General features: G+C 39.1%; 1 protein-coding gene across 7 annotated transcripts; it reads left to right on the forward strand.

Moving 5' to 3' along the window:
• Positions 1–223: 223 nt before the first annotated feature.
• Positions 224–21,615, forward strand: znf318 (zinc finger protein 318). Of its 7 annotated transcripts, XR_010526863.2 has the most exons (14): positions 224–812; positions 1,116–1,219; positions 8,867–9,470; positions 9,776–11,057; positions 11,143–11,240; positions 11,471–11,570; positions 13,054–13,334; positions 15,890–16,078; positions 16,199–16,286; positions 16,860–16,978; positions 17,391–20,905; positions 21,026–21,103; positions 21,192–21,216; positions 21,310–21,615. XR_010526863.2 is itself a non-coding variant. In XM_065251332.2 (12 exons), exons 1-11 carry the CDS (start codon positions 612–614, stop codon positions 20,889–20,891), a joined length of 6,567 nt encoding a protein of 2,188 aa, XP_065107404.1. In that variant the 5' UTR covers positions 224–611; the 3' UTR covers positions 20,892–20,905; positions 21,026–21,615. The 7 variants fall into 7 exon arrangements, 2 of the variants coding, with proteins under 2 accessions (XP_065107404.1, XP_065107403.1); XR_010526862.2 differs by having other exon boundaries at positions 21,192–21,615; XR_010526861.2 differs by having other exon boundaries at positions 313–812; positions 17,391–21,103.
• Positions 21,616–22,213: the final 598 nt, after the last annotated feature.

Here is a 22,213-nt window from a genome sequence, read left to right on the forward strand (position 1 = left end):
AGAAAGGCCAATCTAGGCTAATATTATATAAGTATAGACTTTATTCAGTCCACAGAAAGACAAATACACACTCTTCCAGCCTACGATAAAATCATTATGTAGTATTTGCAACGTACGGTTAAATTCTTTAAATGTTTTAATGCGGGCACATCGGGAAGTGAATATTGGTGAGAGTGAAAGTAGCGCATGGCTCCGTCAAGCCACTGGACTAAAATGTCTCAGAAAAGTGTAGGCCGACCGTACTAATAGGCACTCTTGATAAACATTGAGATAAGTTCGAGCGTCAAAGTTTAATTTCTTGCAAAATATAAACAACGCTATCAAAAAAATCGTAAACTGAATTGTACTTTGATCGTAGAGAACATTGATGCTGTCTCGATGCTCTTGATTGGTCTTTCTCTGCGTGACGTCACGTCCCGCTAACGTAGACCAATGGCGGCGCGGGAAGCTAACATGTAGCGAGTTGTCGGTTTTGTGTAATGAATGCGTTGTATTGTCTCTGAGATTATTTGTAGGGTTATTTTGCTTGCATATTTATCGGTTGCTGAAGAGAACTGCGGTCGGATAATACGAATTTGATGCTGATATAGAGTAACTGCCGAAGCGTCGTAATGTATCGCGGTGCTAGGCCGCACAGAGGCGGCTATCATCCTCCGCCGTCTCGTGGCTTCGCTCCCCGTCCTGGGCCTCGACATCACTCACCCCCGGATCCCTACCGGCGTCCATCTCCACGGCGGAGATATCCCTCACCGGGTGCGAGAGATGAGCCTCGTGAATATAGAGGAGAAGGGCGACCTCAGGGATCATATAGGGTATGCAGTAAAAACAAAACACTGCTACACACACACGCACATACATACACATTACAGTTAGCATGATTTGTTAGACCATGGTAAACCCTCTGATAAGCTAACTGTACTATGGTATTAACGTATTAATAACAAAGGAAATGAGCAGATGCTAGTTAAGACTCTTAAGTGGACGTTATGCAATACCCCTCTTTCTGGTCAGGAAACAGAGTTTACATATTCATTTATTACACCAGGTAAAGTGTGTGCTGTTTGTAATCTATTGTTTTGTGTACAAGCTAGTTATGTTCCCATTTTCCTAAACAGAGGTACAGTCCATCACCTCCTCGTGGTGGTCTCCCTGTTGATCACAGTCTGGTCATAACTGTTGGAAATGAGTTGACCCATCCAGCAGATGCACCCTATGTTCGGTAAGGAACTTCAAACAAGCAATACCAAACCTGACTAAGCTTGACCAGTTAACAATATTATGAATCTGCATGTTATATCCCAGCTAAAATATTTTGTGTGTGTTTTCTATTTAAAATCATCCTACATCATTCTGTGAAAATATAACCATATCTTTGATACTGATGAGTCCTACTCTGGATTTCACAGATATGGTCACAATTGTTTTAAAACGTATATTTACGTACAGTTTTATGCAGATTTTGTGTGTTATAAAATAATTTTTAAAAGCACAAACGGACCCAATGGATCTTCTCTGTAAAACCTTGAATTTATCATCCTTTGCAACACACTCCGCTCCATTGAAATAATGTTGATTAGCAGCATAAATTCTAGTTTGTTGATACTCGTAACACTGTAACAATTTTATATGCTGCTCTTTCTGGATGAAGGCAGACTGTTGTGAGTCTTGTTGACAGAGTTCAGGGAAAACTTCCTAATGTCAAGTTTAAAATGAATTTGAGCTCAAGGTGCGTGATTGAAACACATGCACACTTCAGTTAGTGTGGTATAAATGTGGTTAAAGTGTTTACATGGACGCATACCGCGCTTTTAATATGATATTATACTTTCAAAGCATAATCGCAATATTGCCAAAATCGCATTATGGGGGTGCATGTAAACATGGTCAGTGTTTAGTCTCTCACAGATTACAAGATTGTGCATCGCCCCTATATGCTACAATTAAGAACTGAATGCATATGCTCAATTATGCACGCGCCGAACGCGAGTCACAGCACAGAATGGCAGCAGGTGTGAGATTTCATTTAAAAAGTGCAGGTTGTCCGGTGCTCAGTCCAAAACAAGTGCCTAAAGTTTGGGATGGGTAGCCTTACGCACAGTCAGAAATGCCAGGTAAAAATAGAGAAGTACCACTTCAAGCACTGCATTCAAATAACTGCAGCTACTTCAAAAGTGAAAGTAAAGTGTGCACAGCTGCACTATCATTGATAACCATCATCAATTTAAAACCACCACTCCCCACTCGGTGATACTGGTATTAGTGGGTTCGTCACACGTCGATTAACCGGTGGGAAAATTCCCTCACTGTCACATCCCTAGCACAAAAAAAAAGGTACACTGCTGGTTCTACCAGACCTGTGTTTCTGCTAGAGATTGCACATTTTTTTAACTTATGTTGGTTTGACCTGCCGATAACAATTTTTGCAGTTTCTGATTTTCTTTCTTAGAACTATAATTTACAGCATATAGACTACAAACAAACATACAAACTTTTCTTAAAAAAACTAAAATAAATTATTAAACCTTTCACTTACCCAAACTGCATTAAATTACATGATCTTCTTTTATTTAAAAAGATCTCAAAATAAAGTGCTCTCAGATTCAGTCAAGCTCACTGAGATTATGTTAGATGTCCAAATATCAGTTGGAAAACTGATTGCTGCTTCGGCCTTTTGAAAAAAGCTGTGTCCCTGATTGGCCAGTGACGCTCCTTACCATGTTTGAAAGATTCGGAACTTACAATGCAATGTTAACAGGAGTTAATTTACAGGCTGTGAGTCCAAGCAGGAGGAATTATTATAATGTCGTTCAGGCACGTGCACACATAGACATCAAAGGGGGCTTGAGCACCTGCCCTTTTTATTCCTGGAGAGAAAGTGCCCTTTTTTTCTGGGGTGCTTTAAAAAAAATAATAATAATAATATGATCTTTATTCGTATAACAACTGATGTCTGTCTGTTTCTTTTGTTTTTTACTTGTTGCTTATTTAATTTAACATGAATTTATTCAGAAATCATTTAAATGAGATTTAAACTCTTATATAAAAAATAGCGCTATTTGTGGCACACAAACGGTTAACAGATGAGTCCCGCCTCCAAAATTCACATCGCTAATATGATTGGCTTTACCTTTCCTTAGTCCCGCCTCTCTAACTTACTTCGCTTTATGATTGGTTTGTCAACACTCGTGGTGTATCATTCGCGCTTCAAGCGCCAAAGCTCAGCCCGACCTAGACGCGATCATGTGCATGATTATGCAGGCAGGCTACCGGTAAGTGTGTGAGGAAGAAAGCATTCTTATATTAACAGTTTTATGCACAAAATATGGGACACGTTGTTACACATAACGATTCAGGGACATTGTTGGACTGCTCAGAAAATAATAGCACAAACAATAAAATAATTGCTAACTGCAGTAGTAAGCTTTTTTGTTTGCGTTTTTTGTAATGGCTGTTAAATAAGTATAATGTGTTATACTGGAGTGCTGGAGTAGATTGGGAAGAAATCTGATGGTTCAGTATTTTACTTGCCCAGTCTGAATTTTCACTGACATCACAAAAAAGTAAAATATAAAATACAAAAAAAAATAGGCCTAATCTATATTTGATGTTTCTGACATGTGTAACCCTAATAAATATGAAACCTAAGATTAAAGGTGCCATAGGATGTGTTGTCATAATATGTTAAATTGTTCTTTGACAATTACATAGAATGTATGTTGCTTTTATATTTATTAAGTGCAAAAATTATCCAGAAACGTTTTTACATGTCTATTTACAACCCTAGAATTTGACATTTTAATTAAATGGTCTACTTTTGCCCTATTTGAAAGGGTCATGAATAATAATGTTGAGCTCTGCTCTGATTGCTCTGCTCTGATTGCTCTGCTCTGAGGCTCATGCCAGAAGCTCACATTAGTAAACAGACCTTATATTTTGAGCCCTTATCAGACAAAAATACATTTTGAGTAACAACTAACAACTAATCAGCTAAACGCTAGCATATGATATAGCATTTATTGGCATGTAGCGCTAACTCAGCAGTCACAACTTTGTTTTTAGCATTTTAACAAATTTATAATTAATGTGTAATTTAATGTTTTCAAAACATGCACATTGTGTAATGGATTCCTTTGCTGCTCTATAAACCTAGACTACTAAGGAGACCATGGTGTCTGTGTGAACTGATTATTTTGTAGACATCTTTTGAAAATTAAACAATTGTGTGAGTTTGAGGAAGATAAAATTAATTAACCTTTTTAATATTTTTTTTTAAAAAGGAAGTCAGAATTGCGTTAATATATATACTTTTTGTTTAAAAAAAAAAAGAAGAGAAGTGCCCTTTATTTCACTTGAGCCCCTGCCCCTCAAAATGTCTGTGCACGTCCCTGATGTCGTTCTTTACTATATCACCAATCCCAGAAAGTAAACTGTTGCCTACAATCCGTGTGTTTGTTCCAAGAAAAGAGATTTATGTTGGAGACAATAACTCGCATCATCGTTTACTTTGGGGTTTCAGCGTTTCCCGCAGCACTTTTCAGTTTGGGCGGCCCACCTAAGCTGAGAAATCCTACCACCTTAACTAGTTTGTCATATATATATATATTCTAGTATGTGTTCATTTTCTGTCATAGTTTCTTCAAAATTGAGTTTTATTTGAGTGTTTAAAATAAAAATATTTTCATCATGACGCGTACGCCCCGCCCCTTTGATTGCCATGCCCCCGGCCCCACCCACCCACACAACCCTACCACCTTAACTAACAAATTTTCTGCGGGAAACCCTGGGTTTGTACCTTTTGCATATCGTTAACATGTACTCTCTCTATCATCTATTTTAATAATCTTCAGAGAAACAGATTTAATTGTGTCTATATCTGTCATTACATGGACCACAATGTGGATTAAAAAGCGTTATGCTAAGAAGTTTTGCTCATAAATGCATGTAAAGTATTGTAAATTTGAGATTTTTATACTGTTATTAAAGGAGCATTTCACCCATAGAAACATTAATCTTTATTGAAAGTGTGTCATATTTGTAGTCAAAATGTAACATAAATTTTGAATTTGATGCCTATTTGACCGAGAAAAGGGGTGTTTGTAGTTTCAAAGATATTGGACTTCCTGCTTTCAATTATGCAAAATGATGATTTTTACATCATTGAAAGAATGAAGTGCAACACTGAAATCTGTATTTCTCCTGTCTCAGTGGCAACTGAGGAACTGATGCCTCCCATTAAAAAACATGACTGGGGTTCTAACTATACAAAGCTTAATGCAAATGGGTGAAGTGTCCCTTTAAACTGCACAGTATGCGCTGCAAACGCAGCCGGTGTAAGCACAATGGTCACGAGCGGCAAACGCTCTCCACATACGCGCTGGTCAGTGGTCACGCTTGCAAAGTGAAACCGGCGTTTGAATAAACTAGACACTGATTAGCTACTTACTTTAAAATTAACAGCAAGACAACTAGCAGTGAATGTGCTTTTAGGAGAGTTAGTAGATTAGCATGGGAGGATTTGAACCTGAAAAGCGAAGTGTACTGATGCCTTTCCGCGGTAAAAACACATGGATTAAAGTTCTCCGTCGTAGCGACGGATTTCCGTCGATTGCAGCGAGTCTACGACGGATTTCCGTCAGTTGCAAAATTATTAAATTAACTTTTCATAAAGACGCAGTGTATTCACCTTGTTAAGTGGAATGTGATCAAAGCCTGGAGTGGAGCGAAATCACGTTCCTCTCTTCACTGTAAGCGTTCTGTAATCATACGCACCAGATCCACTCCGGGTTTTCTGGCTGTATCTCACGTTAAGCTGAGGTAAAACTTTATTTCTGCTAGCATGGACATACTTGTAATGCAGGAAGGATCCGATGTTTTGGACATCGATAAAGGTGTATAAAACCAATGGAGATTAACTTGACTTAGCGAAATGAGGAAGTTTGGCAAGCCTTTCAGTTCGTGGGCTAAGAAAATCAAACAGCCAGGTAATTTACGTGTCTTTGCACAGTAAGCCTAGGGTCCTGTATTTTGGGGGTAATTGATTTGTCTCGATCGTTTTTGACTGCTACGCTGATCTAACCAGTGGCTGATACAACGAGTTTGTTAAACTCATGGGTAAACTTCACTTGGCGCCACAAGAATCAAGAGGCAGTCAGATGACATCAAAATCCCGTGAGAGCGAACCGAGAACTCATTAGACGAGACTGCTTCCGAAATGCTCTCACAGTACTTTGATGTCATCCACCTCTCAGTTCTTGCAGTTGCATGTGCGCATGGTCAAGAAATGTTGACGTTTGTACATGCAGTGTTTCCCACAGGATTTTGAGGAGACTGTGGTGGTGATGACGTCACCCGCTTATTAGCATATATGTGACGTCATCATGTTGTGTTTGAGTTTGATCTAGTGTTGGCACCTGAAATATGTTTCACTTCTACTCTTTGATCTGTATCTGTATTTGATCTGTATTATATATCAAATTATATTTTAAGCCGAATTAAGCTGTTTTAAATGGTGAAATAAAAATGTAAATGGGAATGATGAAAATTCTATTTGTGGGGGCCAGTGTTGATTCTGTGGTGGGCCACCACAAATAAATCAATGTATGGGAAACACTGTACATGTATCCGCATTTAAAAACAAGTGATTTTAAATTGAAACAATAACAACAGTGTTAAATGTGCTGTTTCTGTATGAGGGGAATAAGCATTACAAAATACAAAAAAGTGTCAGTATAAAGAATCACATGGAAACGACTAGGTGTGAGGAAATAGCAATAACACGATTAAGAGTTGCAGTCCGCCATTAAATAAGAGAAGAAGAAGAAGAGGGGAATAAGCAAGTCGCAAAATAGCACCTCAGCTCTGCCTCTATTGTAAGATAATAATTTGTTGATAAAGGGTACAATCATTCAATGTACAACTGTCACTATGATTACAGGCATCCTGTGCGAATTGTACACAAGTTTTATTCGAGTTGCTCGTTCAGGGTTTATATTCATACATAACGTTACTGTATTAGAGCTGTGACTGTAAGCTGTTGTGTGAACAGAACAGACCCTGGATTATTCGTTTATGTGTACTGAATAATATGATATGAAAAAGTTGTATTTGTTCACATTTTTAAATGCATTATATTTTCCATAGTTTGTTCATGTTATATAGAGTATACAAGCATTTATTAATTCATGTTTATGTCATTAAAGTAATTGATGTTAGTTAGATGATTAAAGTAATGCAGTATGGTGCATTAACTAATGTTAACAGTTTCAACCTTGATTTAAAAAAATGTATAAGTAAATGCCAAAAATAATAAGATTTACAATTAATAAATAACTAAGATTCATTAAAGGTGGTGATATTCATATTTCTTTTTATATAGGGAGTTATTTAGCTGTTTCACCTTAATCTGAAATGCCCTGCAAACTACATACAGAATAATTTTTTTTTAGTTTGTCACAACAAGTAGATTAACATGACGGGATAACGTTTTTAACCCTTAATGCAGGAGTCACAAGTGTTTTGTTTTAGACAGATATTAAAGGTAATGGTTCAATTAAAGGACTGTGTTAAAGGTAAAGCTGTAAATTAACAAACTATTAATAAACCTATATCATATGTTGTAATTAAGTGTTAACACTGTTTATTCACAAAAAACATACTCGCACTGCTGCTGTATTTCATAGCAGTTGGCAACCCTATAAATGCCACAGTAGACTTTAATATGGCATTAATGGCAAAAAACATTTCCCTTTAGAATGCTATTGGTATCGCCTATTTACAAGGAATATGACTTGGCCTGAAAAAAATTTCAGTCAGAATAATTTTTTTCACTTTAATCCATGAAAACAACATTCCTTCTTATGGTCATTCATGTTTATTTGATGCTATAAATTAACTAGAAGGAAGAGATGATTTCGAAGGTGAGACTTTGTTTAATATGTTTAATCTCAAAAGTAACCGGAAGTAACCTGGTCTGTCCTGTATGTCAGCGCGTTGTCAGTGTCTGCTCCGCTCTGTATTTTTCACTGTGTGGGAACATGGTGGGGCGTGTAACACAGACTGTTAACAATTGTTTTTAATTAGTATTTAGACATTCTTTAAGATAAAAAATGTTTTTAAAAATATTTTAATAACATGGTTTTGGCCGTCACACCCTTGTCATCAAGTTATCAGGCCATTGGTTATTCTAAATATAAATGATCTGCTGCAACCTCACTCAAGCGCAGCCCATTTTATGAATAATACGTTATTATACAAAGTGACTCACAAAAATGAGGAAACAGTAAAGCGATTTATTATATGTTGTGGGGTGACAGTGGTTCATGTAGGTTGTCTACAAACCAGAAGGTTGGTGGTTCAATCCCCGGTTCCACCTGACCAAGTGTTGAGGTGTCCTTGAGGAAGACACCTAACCCCAGCTGCTCCAGACGAGCTGGATGGCGCTTTGCATGGCTGACACCGCCGTCTGTGTATGAATGTGTGAGTGAATGTGAGTCAATGTTTAAATCGCTTTGGATGGATATTGTTCTATGAAGGCGCTATAAATGCAGTCCATTTACCATTTTTTACCATTTATATGGAGGCAATAATATGTGTAGAAGAAGTGAGATAAAAGTGTTTATACAAATAAAATCACAATGTGAAAAGTAACAATAGGTGTTGAAAAGACAGAGAGTGTGGCTTTTTTATTATAAATATTACTGTAATCGTATAGTTGATAATGCGGTATAAATATTATCATATACCACAGCGCACTAGAAGCTAGTGTGTAATTGTTGAAAGATTTCTGCTTGAGCCTAAAGACATTACCCGATATGAAAGCGGCAACCCTTACAATTCTGTTGCTGTTTGTGAAATTGTCTGTTAATAGAGATTACGGTGCTGGAGATTATAAGAAGCCGTATTATTCTCCACGGAGATCAAGCTATGATGACCACAGCGATAGGGGTTCAAGGCGGCGCAGTGTCAGTCGCGGCAGGAGCAGGGGGCGGAGCCCTAGTCCCGGTTATCCGCGCAGCAAAAGTCGACCACGCAGCCGGAGTCGGAGCAGGAGTCCTGAACGATCAAAGAGTCGGGCGCGTAGCAAGAGCAGAGCCCGTGGGAGGAGCTACAGTAGAAGTCGCAGCAGAAGTGGAAGCCGCGGTCGCAGACAAAGTAGAGCCAGGAGCAGGGCAAGGAGCAAGAGCCGTCAGCGTAGCCACAGCCGAGAAAGGAGCCGGAGCAGAGGGAGGAGTCGTGGTAGGAGCCGAAGCGTCAGTCACAGTGGCAGCAGCAGCAGTAGCAGCAGCAGCAGGAGCTCCAGTCGGAGTCATTACAGCAGGAGTGTCAGACCAGGTGAGGGGAGCGAGGACTTTAGTGAGCTGGAGAAGGCACGGCGACGTAAGGAAATACAGGATACTCTTGTACAACCTGCAAAGTCCATTTTGAAGAAAAGGATGGATTCCTCCGATATAGATTCTCCCATGGTTGCGCAGGTAACCATCTCTTATTACGTATTTGGAGATGTACAACTCTTTCTCAAGCCAATTGTTGATGAATACTTAAGCTGTTAAAGTGTTTTAATATTGTTAAACCTTTTTTAGGGATTTTAAAAGTACACTGTCTATTCCAATTCACAGCAGAGATAAATGTAAGGAAGCAAAAAAGTCTAAAACATCAAAACAACAGCATTGGCTCAGGGAAAGACATATATCAATAATCATGTTTGTATCTGATCTTTTATGCCTTTTCAAAATATTTGAACCGTGTTTAACCTGCTGTTGCATGTTATGCATTTTAGAATAGTGATTCCCCTCGAGCAAACCCAGATGGGGGTCTTTCCCATGAGGCGGAGCAGCTTCTCTCTGCACTGACCAAAACAATGGATCCAGAATTGATGGCATCCATGCTAGGAAAATGCTCTGATAGCAGTGCTCTTAAAGAGCTTCTTGGCAAATTGCAGTCACTCAAAGAAGGTGGAATCGGCGCAATCCTCCCTCACCAGAAAGAAGGACGACAGGAAAAGTCTGATCTTGTTGAGTTTATTGGAATGATGGCAGAGATGGTAGGGCAATCACAGAATGTAAAGAAGAGTCTTACTGATATTGAAGATGAGGAAAAATTTCTTTATGGAGATGAAGTGGATGAGGATGTCAACCAGATAAAACCCACTAAGGACACACCTACAGATTCCAGCTTTCCAGACACAAGATTTCCGCAGTCTCATGATGTACAAAGAGGAGAACATAGCACCACACCTTACATGTTTGGTCGTGCTGAAGATGATAATGTAAATCACTCACAGGCTGACAAAGGTCATACTGTGGCCACACCTGAGGAACATGTGGAGGAACAATCTGACTTCCCACCTGGGGTTGGCCCGCAGGATGTGAAGGTGAGAAAGGAGGTGGAAGAATACGAGAAGATACAAGACTTGCTGAAGACGATCGGTCTGGACCTGGGCGTGGCTGAGATCAGCAAGATGGCCGTTAGGACTCAGGAGCGCCTCCACGGTAAAGGCTCTGTAAAGAAGACTCCTGTCCGTCGGCAGTCTGAACGAAAACACAGGAGCCGCAGCAGGAGTTACAGCAGCAGCAGCAGTGGCAGCAGCAGAAGCAGAAGCAAAAGCTCGAGCAGAAGTCGCAGTAGAAGCTACAAACGCAATTCAGGTCGCAGCGGCAAGAAGCCAGTTTCACCAGAACCAAAAAGGTCTTCGCCGTCACGCAGCCAGAGCAAGAATGAGAGTCAACCTACCACTCCACAAGGAGTCTGGCCTACAACACCTACTGCGGGTCCCGGGACACCAGTGTTTCCTCCACGACCCAGCCTCCCAGCACATCCAATGCCATATCCTCCGCCACCACCGCATGGGGTTATGCCACCCGAATACCCTCCCCACGGTTATGATCCGTATGGCAATTATGTTCCGTACATGCCACCAGGATGGCCAATGTATCCACCTCCAGGTATGCCAGTTCCCCCTCACAATCCAATGGATCCCTACAATCTTCGTAGCATGGAGAGGCCTTTTCTTAAAGTGATTGCAACAAGAACAAGTGAAGGAAAGGACACTGATAAAAAAGGTTAGTTCTCATTATGAGTAATTGTTAAAATCTTGAGACTTTACAGATGACATTTAGTCAACTTTGGCCTGATTTGTCCTTTCAGTACCTTCTAAAACAGATGCTGTGGCCTCCAAACCGATCATCAGTGACAGTCAGAGGAGAGCTATGGAAGATAAGAATACTGCCAGCCAAAAACAAAAGGTAATTCAAAATGAGTTGTGACAATTTCATGTGTTGGGTTTGTTCATGGAGAACATCGATGTGAAGCCAGCCAACTGATATCTAGTTGAAATCAAGATTAAAAAACAACTGTTTGGGAAAATGCAACTGTTTTTTCACTAAATATTTCTCATTTGTTAGACTACACCTTAATAATTGTAAAGATTATGTGGTAATAAAGAAATTAAAGCACCAAATACAATTCTTTTTAGGTCCTTGAAGAACTTGAGAAGCTAAAAGAGGATAAAGAAATACGAATGAAGAGAAAAGCAAACCTAATGAAAGAGGTGGAGACATTAAGGAGGCAACAAGGTATTTCTCTTTGAAAGTCGACTATTACCATTAATATGTCTAATGCTGCCTTTCCATTGCACACAACAAATGATTTCCAAAACCTTTGGATGTGTTAAAAATAGACCTTGAGCGACTTCTATTGGCATATAGGGCTGGGCGGTATGACGGTATATTCCGTTACCGCGGAATAAAATGTCAGACGTAACAGATTTTTCTATTCCGTCTATTCCGCGGAATGCAAATAAGTGGGCGTGGCTAACTCTGCCCTCCAGCATGTTAGACTGAGTGTGACGGAGAAACATGTAAAATAGTTCACTTATAAAAAATGAACGAGTTATCTGTGTAATTTTTATAATAAGTGCCAGTGAATCCACCGCGGGTCACACAGCGAGACTCTTGTCTTGCTCGCTCTCGCGCGCTCTCTCACACTCTCTCTCTCTCCTCATCTCCTCATGCAGCAGCCGGACGGTCTCTCGCGTGCAGAGGTCTCTCTAGGCAAGCGCAAGGAGCTGGGACGCCAAATAAAGAGTTCTTCTCGCACATAATGCTAATAGTTGTAAAGTTTTCTGAACTTTAAGCAAGCTAAGATAAAACTTGCGTTTATATCAGTGACACGTGCGCTGCTGGATCGATGTAGTTTGACGCGCCATTTACTTATACAAACATATTTGATGAGAAAGATGCAAATGTTAAGGTCTAATAGAAAGTAAAGGGCGTCAAGACCTTAAAACAAACTTTATGATCATCACATCATAGCACTTGTCACATTTATAATATCTAGAGCTTCTTCTCTCATATACAGGTATTTATCCTGTCAGTAGGTTTTTGCATATATTTATACCTGTTCATTTACATATTGCAAATGTTTAATGTTATGTATGCATAAATACAAAATACAATGAAGCCATACTATAGCTTCAATAGTCTATAAAATTAAAAACTCATTTAAAAACAAATTCTGTCTAATCAAGACTTATCTGTTGTTATCTTCTGGGCATTTTCACTTTAACATTATTAACTTTAAATTGCTCATATTTTAAAACTGTGGTGAGCATTTAGTTAAAAGCTATAGTGAGTGGTGTATTTCTGTACATTTTTATAATCAAAAAACAATATAAACTGAAAAACATGTATACCGTCAAATATTCCGTTCCGTGAAATAAAATGACTCATTCCGTGTAATAGATTTTTGGTCATTCCGCCCACCCCTATATATGTTTAAAAAAAAATATTTGTGGTCCATATTCATAGCTGTTTATTGTTTAATTAATTTGCATGAATTTATTAATTCCACAATGGTGAATATTCATAGAATGAAGACACGTGTGATGCTCTACTGAAAATGAGCTTGTGTCCCATGTTGGCACTGATTTACGATTAAATTAAAAAGTTAATTACGACAACCAATAGGGGGCGAAGTCCAACAGTCGTGTCCGAATGTTATGCGCAAAGAAAAGGTGCCATAAGAGTGCCCTGTAACGGTCTTGTTTTGTTAATACAGGGGAGCTTCTGAGAAAGAAGCGCAGAGAGAAAGATGGACACAAGGACCCTGTTCTTATAGACCTCAGTAAGCTTCAGGAAGATGCAATGACCGAAATCTCTAAACTACGCGCTGAAGAGAGAGAGTCTGATAAAAAACATGAAGAGCTGGTCAAAGTAGCGCTCATCCTTGGTATAGACTACAAAGAGTCCAAGTTCTCTGCAGACCGTGTGCAGAGTAAGAGAGAGTCAACCAGAAGCCCAGAGAAATCAGGGGCCAGCACCAGCACCTCGTCCAATAAGGTACAGTTCCTAATGCTGTCACAGGAAAGGTATAAAAGGTTTAATGCATTTTCAAAGTCAAGCATTTCATTGCCATGTCAATAATTTTTTGAGTGGCATGTTATTCCTGATTTTGTAAATAGGCTGGCAAAATGTGTTTTTTAACACTTAAGACAAGCTACAAAACTGTATTCATTTTGTTACAATCAGTTAGGTATAATGAGCAGAATTTTTAAGCTTTTATTAATCTTTATACATTTATAAATACATTATTCATTGTCAATTAATGTTCATCACTTATAAATATGAAGTTCAGATGCAAAACCCGCTAAGTGGTCTTACATGCTTTCTCGGAAACAAGCATTTTTTTTAACAGACTCTTGTATTTAGGTTCAGTAATTTTACTTTAATTGCAGTGAAAAGGTTAATAGTCAATAATTGAAATGCCTTATTTTTACACATGCCATTTTTGTCATTTCATTGGTTCAAAATTTACTGTCTTTGGCTGCAAAACCCTCTTTTTTGTACAAGACATATTCACAAAAGATGCAGCTAGAAACATTGCAAATAATTAAAGCAAAATTTTAAAAGTAAAAATGAAAAAAAAACTGAACCACACCTTAGGGCAGGGATGGGCAACTTCGGTTCTGGAGGGCCGGTGTCCTGCAGAGTTTAGTTCCTTAATTGGCTGCTTCAGTTGTGTTTAATTATGGTTGGAGCTAAACTCTGCAGGACACTGGCCCTCCAGGATCGAGGTTGCCCATCCCTGCCTTAGGGGGTGCTGTGAAACATGTGGCTGCCACATTCAGGTAGGATTCAGGTCCAAGTACTCTTTAGGGCTTTTTACACTGAAAATAGTTAACTCCAGGTTAACAGAATCCTTGGTTATTTGTTTCATGTTTCACACTGTTCATACTTAACCAGGGGTTAAAAGATAACCCTGGGTATTCATAATCTGAGGTTTCACATTGTAGGATAACCCAGGGTTAAGGGCATTTAATGGATTCTGTCAACAAAGTGTTATTTCTGAATGGCCTAAGGACGTGATTAAGTGGATTAGATGAATGTATAATGCGTGCCGAGAGAGCTTTCGGTCAATATCAATATCTAATTTTTGACAGAGGTTGTGTTTAGCGGTTTTTGCATCTGAGCTATTAATATATGAATGTGAATTTATGCAGATTAACATTAAATAATTAATTAATTCTTAATAGCATTTATTAATCATGATATTTTCCTTATACTATTATAGTATACCTTGTACTAAAGTGTCACTGACAGGGGTGTGAAAGGGTCATGTTAAAAATTTTGTCATCTACAGTTCACTGGTCGTCAGACCTTTCACTACACATACACCACAATAATGAAGTTTAAAAAAAATGTATGGCTTTATATTTCTTCAAGCACATTGCTTGGCTGTGCATGAAGCCAATGAATATGCATATTAGCTTGCAATGTTTGTCATTTTAAATATAGTAGTTCATTGGCATTGTTCAGAGGTTTGCACAGTAAAGGAGGTCGCATACCAGGCGAGAAGCCGGTGTGCGACCTACTTTTGGGTTTAAAGAAATTAAAAAACATCAGATGTAACTTATAAAGGTATGGAAAATGATTTGGTCAGAGTTTTAGCAAAATTAATATGGTTTTATTTTTTTTGCTAAGCTGTCTTATAAGGAGATTATTTATTTCTATATGCAGATGTAATCTTCATGGCTGTCAGAAAATTAGTTTTAAATAAGTGATTTTTAAGCATTAAGTGTTTTATGCTGCCTTCATGTGCCATCCGAATTTTTGTAAATACGAGTATTTTTTAAGTAAAAATTGCACTGATGTCATGTTTCCCCATATGGCCCGCCCTTAAAATTAAAAAATTAAGGATGAGAGAAAGATTCCTGCTGTGGTCCTGGCGACCCCTTTTCTTTTCTACAACAAAGCAATTAAACACAGCAAGTTCGTAATCACGACTTTGGAAGTGAGAATTATAACATTTATGATCGCATGTGAAGGCGGCATTAATCTTCCATGCAGCTGCATTTATGTAAATTCTAAATCCATTTGCAGTTTAGAGAAGTCAGTCAAAAATACTGATCTTTAAAAACAAATTTTTTTGCTTAAGACAATAGTAGTAAATAGGTTGTCCTTTGTCCTTAAGCATAAAAAACCTAAATTAGCATAAACCTTTTTCAAACTACTTTACAAATGTATATAATTTTTTTTAACATAAATCATGATTTTGTTGTTTTACCGAGTAAATGTATTCATACGACGTAAACTGGACATACAAGGCATTTCAAATTTAGGTTTGAAATACCCAAAGTCACTCGTTTTATATCAGTCAATTACATTCAAGTAGTAAACCCATGGGTAACTTCACCACGACTGGGAAAAAACAGATGGAGTGTTTTACAAAGGTAAGTCTGCTACAACAACTTTAATGATGAATCAGGATTTTTTTTCATTATTCATCTTTCTAAAAAGCTTTTGCAGATTCATACAACCTCAACAGTACTTTATTTCCCCTTTTTTCTCCCTTTTTTATAAGTAATGCTTAATTTCTACTCCCTAAACCAATCTAGGCTGCCCCATCAGGAGCATCACCTGAAAAACTCAAGTCATCATCTCCATCAAGACGACATTCAATGGACTCCGCTGGCGAACAATTTGAGTACTACGATGCAGGAAATCACTGGTGTAAAAACTGCAATGTTACCAGTGGTTCAATGTTTGACTTTTTCATGCATTTGCACAGCAAAGTACACAGAAAGGTGTGTGCTTACGATCTTATAAGCTATGTTTTTATGTTAATGCAGCCTTATTCCTGTATATTGCATTGATTGCAATAGACAATTGCAGTCATCCATTGTCTTCCTCTCCTAAACATGTAGACTCTGGATCCCTATGACAGACCTTGGGCAAAATCAGAGGGTGACAAGAAACACGGAACAGGAGAAAAGACATCAAAGCCAGCAAAAGGTAAATCTCAGTATGTGCTGTTATGGAATATAGGCAATTCATGGATTTAAGTGAAGTATTTATCAGTTAAAATATGTATGTGTAGGGATAATGGGGTTAGGATGCAGGATGTTCTAAGGGTATTCCCTACTGAAAAGACCAGCTAAAACCAGTTTAAGTCGTGGTTGGCTGCTTTTAGCTTGGATTTCCAGCCTGAAAACCAGCCAAGCACCTTAGGTGGCGTACTTTTAATAATGCTTGGTTCTGTTAATGGTACTTGAGCATCTGTTTTCTCTCGCCGTTTTTAATTGAACACTATACTAAAATGTCTCAGTGTTTCCTGTCCCACTATTGAATCTGTGATATGGCATCTTATGAGATTATTACTGGCTGGTTGTTCATTTAGAATCTGATCCAGAATCATTAAATTCCTCATGATTCCTATCACTAATAGTTGACCTTTTGATTGCAGTGATGTAAAGTGTGGTTTTATTTCACTGGGTTCTGCATTGGCGGAGGTCATAGGTAACTACTAATAGTATGTAATGGGTTTGGTGGCTGGTAGATTGATTTAATTCTTGCCACCTGTTCTAGGTTCAGAGTTTTTGATCCCTGTGCGAGGATTCTTCTGCCAGCTATGTGAAGCGTTTTTTGGCGATCCCATTTGTGCTGAAGCTCATGTCACCTGTCATATTCACAATGAGAAATACAAGGTAACTAGCTTGTTTTATTATATATAGCTTAGTAAGAGGTTCACCTTGCTTTTGTCGAAGGTAACTTTTGTGCTTGAATCCCACCATGTCCTGTTTTTCCTTTTAGTTTATTGTATGTTTTGCTGCCTTTTTCCCCAAGTGATTTTTTACTACATTAACTGGGGTAGCTTTTTTAGATTTTTTTAAAGTTTATACAAGGTAAGCTAACAGTGTGCTAATCTGCTGCACATTTGCTATATGGATGTCAGTGAACCTCTCTAAATATCCGTTTAGTAATTCTTTATTAAGTGTTTAGGAATGTGGGATTAAAAGCAAACAAAATAGTTTTTTTGGACAATAAGTTGTTAACGTTACATTTTTTATCTTTAAACAAATGATTTCTTACCTCATTTGTGTTTGATTTTCTCAACAGGGTAAAATTTCCGAAAATCCCCTCTATGAACAAAGGAGAAACCTGGATCGTCAGGCTGGAATAAAGAGCCATAAGAATTCTGACCACAAACGAAAGCGCGAGGACAGCGATCAAGATGATGTGAAGAAATCCAAACACAGCAAAGATGGGAAAAAAAAGATAAGTGTGGAAAAGGAGGAAAAACCACACTACAGCAAGGATGAAGAGTACAAGAATATCAAAGAGAATGAGAACAAATTCAAGGAAGAGCGGTTGAAATCTAAAAAAGAGGATGCTTTCAAACAAAAATATAAGGAGGATGATGAGAGAGCTAAAATAAAGAAAGAAGAGGAAGAGAGAGCAAAATATAAGAAAGAAGAAGAGGAGAGACACCGAGTCAAGAAAGAAGAGGAATATACAAATAGGTACAGGAAAGAGGAAGTGGAGAGATCCAGGTATGAAGAGGACAGGTACCGAAACAAGGATGATTATGACCGTTACAGATATCGGGAAGAGGATGACAGAAATCGCTTCCGAAAGGATGACGATAGAGACCGATACAGTAGAGAAGATGAGAGGCCCAAGTATGGTAGAGATGAAGAAAAAAAGTACAAATATACTCGAGAGGTTGAAGAAAAGTCATCAAAATACAAAGATGAGGAATGGGTCAAGTGGCCAAAATCAAAATGGGAAGATCCGGAGGATAGTGACGATAAAAAGGACCAAAAGGGCAAAGCTGCTTTTAGCAAAGATGACAAAGAGAGCAAAGAGAAGTCGTCCAATGCTAAAGACATTAAAGCCGAACCACCTAAAATCTTATGTGGACCGAGCCCGGCTTTGCTGGCTAAACTTCGCAAAAAGAATGAGGAGAGTGCAGCTCGTTCCGGCTTTGGAAAGTTCACTCGCAAAAAGCCACAGAAGACCGCACTGGAGAAGGAGGCTGAGAGAATGGCAGCACAGTTTATGAAAGAAGACGAAGAAAGTGTTCCAAAAGTAGATGAGGTTAAAGATGAGATTAAAGTGGAAAACAAAGATCCATTTACCAAATCTATAGCTGCGGCAAAGTCTATTGCAATGAAATTATCGGGAAAACCTGTGCTCCCACCCTCCAATGAATGGCTGGCTTTTAACGAAAATAAAAGTAACCCTAACTTACCTCCCCCATCTAGTCCTTTGGTTATTAGGAAATCATTTGGTGGAGTGCAGAATAAACCGGCACCACCTGTACCGGGAAGTCAGACTCAAAATCATCCAGCTTTGTCAGCAGATCTCATCTCAAAGGCATTTAGTGGTGAAGAGGTACAATTAAAACATCAAGTCCCCTCTGCAAAACCCATAGATATCTTTGACACTAGTGTTCCACTTTCATCATCCACTGCAGCGTCAAAACCTGAAAATGACACCAAGCTTAAACCTGTTATGTCCAGTGAATTTGTTTTTACACTTGATACTGATGTGGCTGCTCCTGGTGTCCCTGAGGGGGAGCAGAATCTCACTGTTATTCTTCGTCCTCCTCCTCAGTTTTCTTCCAGTTCTAAAGACCCCTTTCCGAAAACTGCAAAGCCAAAGACTCTTGCAGCAGGAAAAGCAAAAGATTTGTTTGACATTTTCTACAGTGGCAGTACCACTGTTAAAAGCTCTGTTAATACCACTGTTGGCGACAAACAAGACTTTGGTTATAAACCTCCAGATAATGACTCAAGAAGTAAGACCACTGTTAAATGTAATGAATCCAACTACAAGGAAAAAACTGAAAGCCATGCTGAACAGGTCAAAGAACCTCCCAATAACCAAGACTCAGAAGTTGCCCAAAAGAGTCCGGAATCTATCAAAAACAAAGACACGGAAGTTGCAAAGAGTGAAGAACCCCACAAGTACCAGAACTCAACAGTTGCACAGAGCAAAGATGCTCCTATGAATGAAAATTCTGAAGATTCACAAAGTAATGAACCGTATAAAAACGAAGACTTAAAAGTTCAACAGGCGTCAGAGGATTCAAACTCTAAAAGTCTAATTGAGCCTGAAAATCAATTTGAAGATAAAGATAAAAAAGAGGAAGAGTCTAATGAACAGCAAGTCTTTAAAACTATAGAAATATCTGAGGGGGATAGGCTCAAGGTGGAAGTTTATAATGTGGACACAAAGAAAAGCCTTTTGGAATCTGAGCAAAACCCTTTGGAATCTGAGGCAATGCCTTTGGAATCTGAGCAAAACCCTTTGGAATCTGAATCAATGCCTCTGGAATCTAAGGGAATCCCTTTGGAATTTGAGGGCATTTCTTTGGAATCTGAGATAACCCCGCTGGAATCTGAGATAACCCCGCTGGAATCTGAGATAACCCCGCTGGAATCTGAGATAACCCCGCTGGAATCTGAGATAACCCCGCTGGAATCTGAGATAACCCCGCTGGAATCTGAGATAACCCCGCTGGATTCTGAGATAACCCCGCTGGATTCTGAGATAACCCCGCTGGAATCTGAGATAACCCCGCTGGATTCTGAGATAACCCAAGTGCAACCTGAGGTAATCCACGTGCAACCTGAGGTAATCCACGTGCAACCTGAGGTAATCCACGTGCAACCTGAGATAATCCCAGTGCAACCTGAGGTAACCCAAGTGCAACCTGAGGTAAACCAAGTGCAACCTGAGGTAACCCAAGTGCAACCTGAGGTAACCCAAGTGCAACCTGAGGTAACCCAAGTGCAACCTGAGGTAACCCACGTGCAACCTGAGGTAACCCACGTGCAACCTGAGGTAATCCACGTGCAACCTGAGGTAATCCACGTGCAACCTGAGGTAATCCACGTGCAACCTGAGATAATCCCAGTGCAACCTGAGGTAACCCACGTGCAACCTGAGGTAACCCACGTGCAACCTGAGGTAACCCACGTGCAACCTGAGGTAACCCACGTGCAACCTGAGGTAACCCACGTGCAACCTGAGGTAACCTACGTGCAACCTGAGGTAACCTACGTGCAACCTGAGGTAACCTACGTGCAACCTGAGGTAACCTACGTGCAACCTGAGGTAATCCCCGTGCAACCTGAGGTAATCCCCGTGCAACCTGAGGTAATCCCCGTGCAACCTGAGGTAATCCCCGTGCAACCTGAGGTAATCCCCGTGCAACCTGAGGTAATCCCCGTGCAACCTGAGGTAATCCCCGTGCAACCTGAGGTAATCCCCGTGCAACCTGAGGTAATTTCTGTTGAATCTGAGATCATCTCCGTTGATCCTGAGATCATCTCGGTTGATCCTGACATCATCTCGGTTGATCCTGACGTAATCTCCATTGAACCTGACGTAATCCCTCTGGAACCTGACGTTATCCCTCTGGAACCTGACGTAATCCCTATGGAACCTGACGTAATCCTTCTGGAACCTGAGGGAATTTCTCTTGAACCTCTGGAATCTGAGGAAAACCCACTTGAATCTGAGGAACCCATGTCTTTTTCCCCCCTTACAGGTTCTTTAACTGAGCAACTGAACTTGGACACATTTGAATTCAGTTTCGAGCCTTTGTAAAGGACCTTTCAAGAGTAGGTTTAGGGATGTAAATGTTACCTCTGTAAATGATAAATAACAGTGAATTCAAAGTTTCTTTTCATTTGTTTCAATCCAGTTAGAATGTTTCATGTCTATTCTTAACCTTTTGGCAGGTAATGCTTGTGAATGCGTGGCCTGAAAAGCATTCATTCTGAAGTGGGTGCAGTGAAGAGAATGAAAACTTTCATCAAGTAATGAATTCTTAATCTGTCAAGATATCACTATATTCTTGTTGAAAGCACCTTGTGTTGAGTTATTTGTTCCTTAATCTGTTTCCAGCAGAAACCATTCCTTTAATACAAAGGTAATGTAAAAAATATATATAATGAATTTGTTTGATGTGCATCTCAGACTCTAAAACCACATGCTTCTTTTTGTTCCATTTAAATGAATAAAGATATTTTAATACAGGAGCCAGAAAGATCCAGGCTCAAAGAAGAGAATTGGTGTGGAGTTCTGCTTCAAGAATGTATGAATATGTATTCACAATGCTAGCCAGAAAATGTCAAGCTTGGCCTTTGTAGTTATACTGTACTCTTTATCAAGGAGTTTTCTGTACCGGTTTCCTTTATCCTTTTTTATATATATACAAAATCGAATTTTGTGTTGTTGGTACTGTTCATAAAGTTACCATATGTTGTTGATGTAACTGCACAAATTCGGTTTAGCATAAATAAATCAGCGTCTCGTTGCGTTTGCTTTGCATTGGCATGCTTCTTGTTGCTACACTTTTGTATACCTTTTTTATGAGCACACACTTTGTCATATCTTTAGATTTGAGTTATAAATGCTTTACATATTAATGCAGAGATATGTGTTACATTACTAATTAATTTATTGTGTGTAGTTTCTTTAATTTAAATCTTATGAATTTTCGAACATTTGCTGTGCATGTAGATTCTTAATTTACACAATGTTGAATGTTGTTTAAATGACAGTAATGTAACAGTTAAAACTGGCATCTGCTGCAAGAAAAGCATGAACGAAGCCTCTGTGGTCCCTAAAGGTAAGTGCTACACCTCGACTAGTGTTTGGTTATTTATAGTGCATTCATTAAAATATTTTGGTTCAAGCCTCGGCTAGGTCAGGTGGCCTTTCTGTGTGGAGTTTGTTCTCCCTTAGCGAACATCTTTGTCAGCGTGGGTTTACTCCGGGTACTCCGGTTTCCTCCCACAGGCCAAAAACAAGCAAGTTAAGCAAATTGGAGATGCCAAATAACCCTCCCCCAACCTGTGTATGGATCAACTTGTCTAAATAAAACTTGTGTATGGATTAACTTGTTCTCACCTTGAATATAGCCA

The sequence above is a fragment of the Paramisgurnus dabryanus genome, chromosome 20 (genome assembly GCF_030506205.2).
Source record: "Paramisgurnus dabryanus chromosome 20, PD_genome_1.1, whole genome shotgun sequence".
Lineage (NCBI taxonomy): Eukaryota > Metazoa > Chordata > Actinopteri > Cypriniformes > Cobitidae > Paramisgurnus > Paramisgurnus dabryanus.